The sequence below is a fragment of the Cynoglossus semilaevis genome, chromosome 17 (assembly GCF_000523025.1).
Source record: "Cynoglossus semilaevis isolate Cse_v1.0 chromosome 17, Cse_v1.0, whole genome shotgun sequence".
In the NCBI taxonomy this organism is placed as follows: domain Eukaryota; kingdom Metazoa; phylum Chordata; class Actinopteri; order Pleuronectiformes; family Cynoglossidae; genus Cynoglossus; species Cynoglossus semilaevis.
In genome coordinates this window covers 12322336-12332873 of record NC_024323.1, presented here as the reverse complement: position 1 = coordinate 12332873, position 10538 = coordinate 12322336, and the positions used below count along the sequence as shown (strand labels likewise).

The window sequence follows — 10538 nt, the reverse complement described above, 5'->3', positions numbered from 1 at the left end:
TATTTTTAGCAACATACATACACGCATCTGTACAATGGTAGGAGATTAACATGTGCGGACGAGCTCCTCCTCACCCACTCACGGCATCTACTCGTTCCCCCCCGCCCATCCACCCACTCACATGTCGTCTGCTGCATCCCTCTTCTCTCCATCTCCGTGTTCGTCCTACTCCCCGTCACACACCGCCCCTCCACCAGTACATCCTTGTCCTTCTCTCTCCTCTCTTTTCCCAGCATTTTTCTCCTCTCCTCATCCTCCCTCCTCCTGATTCCCATAGTGCCTCCCTCCCTTTCTTCCCTGTTTTCCAATCTCTTATCTTCCCTCCACACACACACACACATCCTGCTGCTCTTTGAGGCTGCTGCTGTTACGCAATACAGTTCCCCTGTGTGTTGATGTGATCATTACGCAACATCTCCTACTCCTCTGAAATACTGATGAGCAGCAGGAAAGAGACAACAAAAGGACAACAGAGCAGAGGGAACAAAACAAAATCACATGAAGTGGAGGCGAGCGTTGGCACTCAGGGGTGACTGTGGACTTCACAGTCAGGGCCAACGGTTCTGTTTGTTTAACAACTTACCTGATGGCCCTTTGTCTCTGAAAGTTGTGATTGAAAGGCTGCTGGTTTGAATCCCAACACCAAAACTCCCCAACATCCAGGGCACAGTGAGGTGCAGCTTATTGCTCCTGTTTAAAGAAGGGTTTCAATTTTTAAAAAATATTCAATTTGCATCTGTATTTCTAAACCAGCAAATATATCTTATATTAATTATTATGAAATTATATAATAATAATAATAATAAAGGATAAAGAGATTTCAAGTATACGTTGCACCACCCGCAGGCCAGGAGCAGGAACTGCATGCCTAATAATGACATACTTGTAAACAGAACACCAAATTAGCAACAGAACATTGCATACTCAACCTTTAATGTCTGAGCTCACATTTAAATAAATTCCAGTTTATTTCATATACGTGATACAAGACACAAGTAGGACATGGCACATCAGTTACATTTGAGCTGTACAAGGTTATGCCAATACAAAAACAACCAACAAAAACATGTTTATATAAAAAGAGAAAGTAAATAAAGCACATATTAAATGCTTTCAGTAAAGACATTTAATATTCTGACAGAATTGAAGCTACTTTTAGGAGGATGAAGTGGTGTCGAACCAAAGCACCTGAAGCCAATACCAAAAGGATTGGACCAAAATATTGGACGCTTTCCCAACGGACTAACTGCCATCCGATGCCTCAAAAATGCGCCATCTAAGGGCAGATTTCGGAATTAGCGCTTTTTATGCAGTGAGCGTCGAACACCCTAAGAATTTTAGGACAGAATATTTGAAATATTTTTACTGTTCTCCAAACACAGTGTGCTTTGCTTTGGTTAGATCACCCTTACAAGGCAATCAAAGCATTTCCTGTGTGTCTAATATTCTCATAAACTAGTTTATATGAAGGAAAGACAACGTCTACCTAATTTCAAAGCAGTTGCTGTTCCTCGACTTAGGATTTTCTGACTTCACAATCCTTCAACAGGCATCACTATCAACCAATACAAGCCAGATTCACGAGATGCTTGCATCAGTAAAGGAGAATGCTACATACTGTATAATGTACCATAAAGATCACAGGCCCCTGTTGGCCAGTACCATTGGTCATGTAGTTGCATTACCATTAACATTGATGTATATATATAAAAAAATCACAATAAAGTCAATCTTTAAAAACTGGTGAAAATAGAACCCGCTGTTCACATTTCAGATCGCCAGTAAATCTACACACCGCTGCATATGAGATAATAAAAAAAAAAAAAGAAAAATTATACACACCCATCATAAGATGTCGTTTTCAGCTCATGTTGACGCACAGGTCCAACGGTGGCTGCAACTTGTCTGGTTTTCATGTGATGATTACACAGATATACAATAAGTACACTTGGTGTATAATAGTCGAGAGGAAATACTGGGTTCGGGGTACGGGGTTCATGCATTAGGATCCTACACTAACACAGGATCGAAAACTGGAAGCACAAAAAACAACTTTGGGGCGTTTCTATTTAGTACGTCAGAGAAGTTTTTATGCACATCACTGAAATGAACCCATCATTCCACGACGCGAGTATTATTGCCACAAACCAACCGATAATAAAATCTGCATCAGTCAAAGACACTTGAGAAAAAAAAGAGTCTTCTAACAGTCTGTATAGTCCATAAATTCAGACACAAACTCAACTCCTGGAACTAAGCTGTTCATGTGCCATCTGCTTAAACCAACACGACTGCGTAGCCCTGATGAATTTGACCCATTCTGAGTGAGAAGTGCCAAATGAGGTAAGTAAGAGTGTGCCTTTTCTCTGCCCGGTCACACACCGTCGAATGTGACGAGTTAAAGAAAAACACCAATATAAATCTGTTTTTAAAATAAATATTCAAAAGCACAGTTTATCAATTTCATTCCCTGCTGAGACCTTGTTTTTTTTAAATCACAAGTTTTGTTTCCAAAGTGTATTGAACTATCTTAAATACTGTTGTACACCACCACCTACAGATGGATGCATCGTAAGCATCAGAATAAAGACAGCACTCACGGACTATTTGGCTGATATAAGATAAAGGACAGTACTGGGTTAATAAAGACACACTGTCTGAACTCCTGTCAATATAAGAGACAAACATTTAATCCATAGACTTAGATCAGTCAACTTTGAGCCTGCAATCCAACCATCACTACACCGTGAGCAGGCAGTGCCTCTAGCACCCTCTACCTGCAGTGTGCAGTAAAATAAACATCCCTGCCTTATAATCTAACCCCTCCACTAGTGAGGGCCATCTACGTCATCGGACTTGAGCCATTAGTTACCTTCATAAAAATAAGAACTCTCTCTTCTTTATTGTCCTCTGGTCAAACTCGAGGGCTGTCTTCTGTTATCAAAATATAATAGGAGGCTCTGGAAGCTCATCTGAGGTTAGTAGAGAAGGACACGGAATCACAGTAGGAATACAACTGTAGCTCATGCATGTTCTGTTTAAGTCAATACAAACGACTGTGTGTGTGCTGTCCCTCCGACACCTGCTGCTGATAACACACAATGTTCTTTTAGGAAAAAAGTGCAAAAATGATTACACACACACACACACACACACACACACATACTGACATGGTGCTGGTGGATGAATATGTATTTACAGTGTGTGTGCGTGTTAGTTACAAAACAGGATTCAGTGTGAGGAAACCCTGCCACTAATAAACTCTTCTTCTTCTTTCCTCTAGTTTCATCTGTCTCTAAAAAATCCCCCTCCTCCTCTTCCTCCTCTTCCTCTTTTTGTCATTCCCTGCTTTTTTTTTTCATAGCATCCTTCTGAGGAAGGACTTTTTAAAGGAAGTACAGACACAAACCTAGGTGAAACACACGAAAGGTGAGTGACCGCGTGTGTTGTCCGGCCTAAATACACAACCTCACGCCACATGCTTCGCTCCACGAGAATTAACTGCTAACGCAGTGATGGAAATGAATCCGTTAAGTTGTGTAAAAGAAATGTTATGATTCTGTTGAACCACTGTTCTCTCTCCTGTTTTTTTCCCTTCAGACGGCCTGTACATTCCTTGTGAGTATGCTCGTGGAGAGGACCCACAATCATCCGTTCTCCTTCTCCTGGTGCAGTAGCCAGGCGCTCTCCACAGGCCTTCCTGTGACCTATTGCTCCCATCATGCCTCACTGCCTCCCGGTGTGTGTATCCAAAACTCCAGTGTTACGTCTAAACAAACCACAACTGGAGCCCAGAACACAGTGACCGGGGTCAGCGGAGACAGAAGTGCAATATGAGAATCCCTTGGTGTTTGTGTCAATGTTGAAGTTTCTGTGGGGAAGGGAGTTCTGCTTTTGTCTTGTCGACACACGTTCTCACTTCTTTACATAGGGCCGTACTTGGCCTCGTAACGAGCCAGGATGTTCTGGCAGCGGCCGCAGTCCTTCCGCAGCTCGGCCACTTGCTGTCGCAGCGCCGCGTTTTCCCGCTCCAGGAAGGAGGCACGCACCGTGATCTGGTTCTCCTTCAGGCGCCGCGCGTCACGAGATCGCTTTGCCGCCACGTTGTTCTTCTTCCTCCTGGACCAGTATTTCTCATCCTGTGAGATGAGGGCGATGCGAGTGTGAGAGAGAGAGAGAGAAGGCGGAGAGACAGTTTGACATGATCAGCATTACCAAGAATTGGACAAAACAAACATCTGCGGTGTGAAAACATCCCCATCTCTGATCTTTAATCCATAAGCTGTCCCTCAGCTCGTTTTAATCCGAGCCTCTCTGAGCAGAACTCATCATCATCTCGAACGTGATCTAATAGGTCAAAGAGACACGTAACCTTTTTTAAACTTTGCCTTTTTTTTTTTGCAGTTGTCCTCCCTTCATTCATGTGGGATTTTGAAAAGCGGAACACAGCTGACGTCATAGCATCCACATTAAAGCAATTCAATTCATGCTGCAATTCATGCTTGCCATTCAAAAACTAAGCCCCATCCTTCCCCTGCAGGGGGTGCTATAAACACAGTTATTCATAAGTGTTTAAAGTAATCCTGAAACTATGCCATGACAATTTTCATTACAAGTAGTAAATTAAATTTAAACATAAAAAAAGTTGATACGTCACTTCCTGTTTAGATTTAACCAGCAGCACTGTATCCTTTAAGACGCATCATTGCCATCTACTGGTTCTTTGGACAACTGTGTCCAACCAAAACAATCTTTACTAAAACTTACATCACATCAGCATTAATTACAGGTAGATTTAAACTTGTGTCCAATTTAAATAATTAGAATCATCTTACCTTCTGCTCATCAGGAACAAAGATTTTTTTGGCCTTTTTGATCATAGGCTGCGGTTTTAGCTCCTCGTCAGAAAACTTGTGTTTGCGGGGGTTAAACAGTTCTCCGCCCGGCACACTGGACAGCACCAAGTCTGTGGGATCCGGCTGAAACGGAATGTCCACCTCGATGGCATCTGGGTCAATGGGAGAAGGTGTGTTGCGCTCTGTGGTGTTGCAGTGAAAATGCAAACTTAGATCTGAGAGGACAGGTCAACACAATAACTACAGCTAAGATTAGTTTAACAATTATCGTCTTCAGGTTGACCTAGAACTAAAATCCAGCTACAGGTCTGTTTGTTTCCTAGATTATTCTTTACTGGAGAAATTAAAACCCACTTTAACTCATCATCGAGTCATTTTTGTAAAATTATTTCACTTAGATCAAGAAGACAGTAAAAGCCTCAGACTCAATATTAATTGTGTGAAGATGTAAATTGATTCTAAATCTCAAACACTTACCCGACTTCTTCTCTTTCACTTTCACCTCTGCCGTTTTCTCAGGCAACATTTCATCTTCCTGTCCTTCCTCCTCTTCCTCTTCCTCTTCATCGTCTTCCTCTTCAAGTTTGGCTGGTTGTAATGTCGTGACCGTCACATCTTCTTCAGGTTCCGAGGTGACAGTGGGAATAGCAGAGGCAGAAGGGGAGGACGCTGTGGCAAGAATGGAATCAGCTTCAGCAGCAGCTTCAGCAGCAGCCGTCGTCGTATTAGAAGCAGTGGTGACAGTAGCAGTCGGAACAGCAACCTTAGGGATGAATTTGCCTTTGCCCTCCACCGAGGACAGAGTCTTCTGCAGCTCCTCGTCCTCCAGACTCACAGGGATCCCATTCTCCAGGAGGAACTCGTCCAGATCCATGTATTCCAAATGAAAGGTCTCCCCATCGTAGGGAATGGTCTTCTCCCAAATGGCTGGAACGAGGGAGGCAGACACACCTCCGATTCCTCCGCCGCTGCCGCCACCTGCTCCACCTCTGGAACCTCCGTCAAGGCTGGCTGCCTCAGCCACACCTCCGTCCACATCTTCTGATGTGCTTAGTTTCTCCTTCTCTATTTCTATTTATCAAAACAGAAGTGAATCAAACAGAAGTTCAAGGCGTGACTGAAAAGACACACAGAAGTCTGCATATCAGTGTCTGCTGGAGGTGATGTACAACAACAGTGTGTTTAGACACTTCAATAGGAAATGGACAGAAATTATTTCAAGTGTTTAGATACGTTCAATAGGAAATGGACAGAAATTATTTGAATGATTTTTGTTTAAATAAATTCGATGTATTATCAAAAATTAGCAGAAATAATAAGCAGGAAGTTCTCTGCATGTCCTGCACAAGGACACAAAAACACATGACCTCACAACCTGGAGACGAGAACATTAGGATTAACAGGAAGACAGAAAGTGTCTTTGTCCCGCAGTGCCATTGCTGTTTGGATGTTGTGCATGTGGAGCAGCAGAAAAGAGTGAGAACTTTTTGTTCTTTTTCAGTTTCCTCGCAGCCACGACTCCATCAGAGTGGGCGTCTGTCGCCACGATGTGCGTGTGTGCAAGTGCATTCGTGCAACACAAAATGTCACACATTCCACCGCAAGATTTACATCCACATCAGTGTTTTACACTGTGAGGTTTTAATCCTTCTGCAAAGTCGCAGCTCGTGACCAGGAGAGGAACTGGCGGAGAAGTGAGCGCTGATTTCCTAAATTTAAAAAAATAGACTTACCGTCTTCGCCTTCTTCCAGGATGTTAGGAGGAGGAATGTCCATGACCTTCTTTAAAGCGAAGGGAAATGTTTTCTGTGAAGCCGCCGGGACGACGTTATCACCGGGCTGCTTCACCACTGACACCGCGTCTTTTCCAGGCATTGTTCGCTGTCAAGCTTCGATTATAGACCGAGTCGACGTTCCTGCCGCTGCCGAGGACAAGCTGCTGCTCCGCGGTGAAAATAACAACAATAAACACGCCTGGACAATCAAGTAGAATCGACTATGAATGCCGCTGTATGTCAACACTAGCGTTTATCGACGGCAGTACAACATTTCACTACACTACAGGGGAAAAAACCTCTTGTTCTCTTCTCCCGCTCCGTGTGTGAGCTCATTGGATATTCACTGATCACAAGGCCCGCCCCGTAGAGAGTAGTGGACGTTGATTGGCTGTTTGTCCTCCAACTAGGAATATCGTTTTCAATGTACGTGCACATGCTACACACGCAAGCGCCTGATTGCTTGTTTTTGTTTACAAAGTAGTATTTTTTTTTACAGTCCGTTCATTATTCAAAAAAATGTCAATTAAGTCACGGACTCCTGTGAAGGAAAGCGGCAGCAGAGTCCACAGGTGAAGTACAATAACACGAAGAGTCGCAATATCTCTTCACGCACACAAACACAAAAATATCTTTTGTCTTTGTCACCGACTCACATCCATTCTATCTCTTTCTCTCTCTCCCCCTCCCGCTCACCCTTCACTCCCCACAAAGACACTCGTGGCCAAACACGTGACTCCACCTCCTTCGTTCACACTAAAGAACAATCTGTCAAGGGGCGTGGTTTTCACGTTTCCAGCACGTGCGGCCGCGGGAACGCGCTCCCCGTTGGAACAACCGGCGCGTACCCGACACAGAGGTTACCGAGTTCGTTTACAGAGAGAGGGCATATAAAATACAAACACATGAACAAATCCGGAGTAAATACACAGTCCAACTTAAACACAATTAGGCTGTGTTTTCAAACCGACATTTTAATATAATTTTGTTCATTTTGAGATGTAGAACATGTGTTGTTCTCCTGTACCAATTAACAGTGTCTTCTAATCTGCTACGATAGACACCAGTCAATCGATGACCGCAGACGTCACACACTGTGTTGTTGTTGTTGTGTTGTTTGCACTAATTAACGTTTCACAGGCAGAGCTTTCGAGGAGCCAAACAACACGTCATCTCACGTTTCCACGCACGCGCTCCACGCCACACTGAGCGCGCGACTGGCGATGTCACGCGCTCCTCTGCAGGATGTTTTTTCGTGGAGGAACACAATGTTCAAACCGCCTTCACTGCCCCTGACAACTATTGTTGTGTCTGTGTGTGTTGTCGTGTACAAGTCCAGCGTGACCGACGTCTGACTGAATGTCACGGTGGTGAAAAACACAATTTCTGAACTTGTCAATTAAGGATACCAAAACAAGTGGTCGTTTTGACAAATGCATATACAAATAAATAAATAAAGAGACTTTTATTATGAAAGGTTAACGACATATGAAGTGACTGAATTATTTTTGCGCAATGGAACTTGTTGGACTCTTGTTCAACCTTTAATTTCATGCACCAAACGGGTGTAAATGTGCAGAGCAGAGTAAGATTGTGTATGCATATTGAATGAAGACTGTATTTAGGGACATTAGTATTCCAACAGCACATTCTTAGTTTAGTGTCCTTTCCTGTTTGCCTTCACAAGGGTAAAATAGTCTTAAAAGAGACTTAATATTGAAAATGAAGAGAAACAATTAAGATATTGATGATGCTGTGGATGTTTCAACTGATATTTCCTCTCTCCTGGAAGTTGCATTTGATAAAAAATGTTAACGTCAGGAAATACTGATTTTAGCAGAAAAATAATTACTGACTACTGACTGTTGCCTTTATACCCCACTGTTGTATGGGTATTTAGGAGGATTGTTCAATTTTGTATGGCTTAAGTCATTTGAAAGAAATGGGTTTTGTGAATTTAGGCTTCTGTAAATGAAATTGATTTGACAACATCTGAATACAACAGGTAAAGAAAGAAAGAAAGAAAAAAAACACAACATGATCTCACAAAGAAACTAATGATTTGATGAAACCCAGATCGAGGACTGTTTCAGGTGCAGTCTGTTATATGGCATAAGTGAGGACTGTACCAAGCAACGATAAATGAGGTGCAGGCTTTTGGGGAAAGTGCACCCCCTGCAGGGGAGAGTGTATGCTTGTAAAAGGCAAGTAGTTAGTAGGCAAGGGTTGTTGCATACTTTACTATAACAACAAAAAAACAGTGTTGGTGCATATGTAACACAATTAAACAATAACAATAAAATATAGCTACTGTCTTGTGAAGAAAAACCTCTGGCCTCAAAATCCCAAAATGTATTTTTACAACTTACTTTTCCTGCCTAAAAACAACGTACCAACGTGGACATTTCTTTTCTTACCGCAGTCATTAAAGGTGTTCAAGTAGAAAGGGAAGTCAGCCAAAGACTTGAGGGAGTCTTGGACGTCGTTCCCGTCTCCACCGTAGAATTGTTTTCCTCTGGACATATTGGACGAAACGCGAAACTATTTAATAATGTGTAGATTTAACTTATGTGTTAAAGGTCCAGTCGGCACAGAGAGACTCTTCCTGTGACCTGGTGTGTTCCTGGCTGTCTCTGGAGGTCTCTTTCCACATTTACAAAGTTTCTGACAACTTTACTGCTGCTGCATCACGGGGACTCTCATGTGTCTAAACAGCCTGGAAACAAAGGACGCTGATTGGACGGCAGCTTGTCATGTCAAGCAGAAGAACCAATCAGGGAGAACAAGGCGGGCTATCTGGGAAAAGCACAACAACCACGTTGAGTAAAGCACGTGCTGATTGGACGGCAGCTTGTCATGTCAAGCAGAAGAACCAATCAGGGAGAAGAAGGCGGGATACCTGTAAAAGCACAACAACCACGTTGAGTAAAGCACGTGCCAGAGCACAAGGGTTACCGCCTTTTACCGCCCTCTATTGACGAAACAATGTACTGCACACTATACCAGCCCTACAGGTTAAAATAATGGCATATTCTAAAGGACTATACCGACATTTGCTGTTTATATCGACGCCTTTTCACTTTCTTTGTAAATGATAACAATTCTGGTGAAGAAAAATGGCAGAAAACGAAGATGTGAGTGAATATTCTAACGCATGAAATATACTAGCCTGGGTATTCTATGTTTTTTACTTCAAACGCCTCGAGTTCCCTTGTATGCTATTCAGGTAGAACTTTATGTGAAGTAAACACGAAATCCACTAAACAGAAAAACTCCATATTCACATTTGTTTGCTTGTGCTTGAACTAAACAGAATTAATTTATTTGAGTGAAAGGGTGAAGATTTGACACATCGGTCTGTAACATTAATAAAAAACAAAAATAATCCAAGGGCTTGAAACGCCACCAATAATGAACTCCTAATTAGTCATGCAATGAAACAAGTCCAAACAACATTTTGCAGCAAAGAAATCAGAGCCAATGATGTAAACGTTCAGCAACAACAAGCAGCTGCGGCTCAGTAGGTAAAACAGATTGTATGTGGCTAAACCTGAGTCACAGCGTGTCCACATGATGACATGACTCTGGGTACAAATGTAACCTCGTGCTGTTCCTTTAAGCTGCTTTGGCTGTGTGTGAAAGCTCTGCATATATACTGTACTGTCAAGAAAAACTGTTTTAATGTCAAAAGTGAAACAATTAAATTGTTGCCAAAACAGAAAAATGATTGAAGATCATCCAGATCTTTTATCTGTGTGAGCACTGCACGCACTAGTTATTTTCTTCTTCAACAGGTTAAAAAAAAAAATTCAACACCTGCTCCAGAAGCCAAACTAAAACCTAGTTTAAACCTAGTTTAAAAAGTAGAGACAACGTTTGTCATTGTCAGGCAAAAAAAAAGGCAAAA

General features: G+C 42.4%; 1 protein-coding gene across 2 annotated transcripts; it reads right to left on the bottom strand.

Moving 5' to 3' along the window:
• Positions 1-916: 916 nt before the first annotated feature.
• On the bottom strand, positions 917-9352 carry tefb (TEF transcription factor, PAR bZIP family member b). Of its 2 annotated transcripts, none has more exons than XM_008330244.3 (4): positions 9049-9352; positions 5334-5927; positions 4836-5038; positions 917-4139 (listed from the first exon to the last, which is right to left on the bottom strand). In XM_008330244.3, exons 1-4 carry the CDS (start codon positions 9152-9154, stop codon positions 3924-3926), a joined length of 1119 nt encoding a protein of 372 aa, XP_008328466.1. In that variant the 5' UTR covers positions 9155-9352; the 3' UTR covers positions 917-3923. The 2 variants fall into 2 exon arrangements, with proteins under 2 accessions (XP_008328466.1, XP_008328465.1); XM_008330243.3 differs by having other exon boundaries at positions 6590-9342.
• Positions 9353-10538: the final 1186 nt, after the last annotated feature.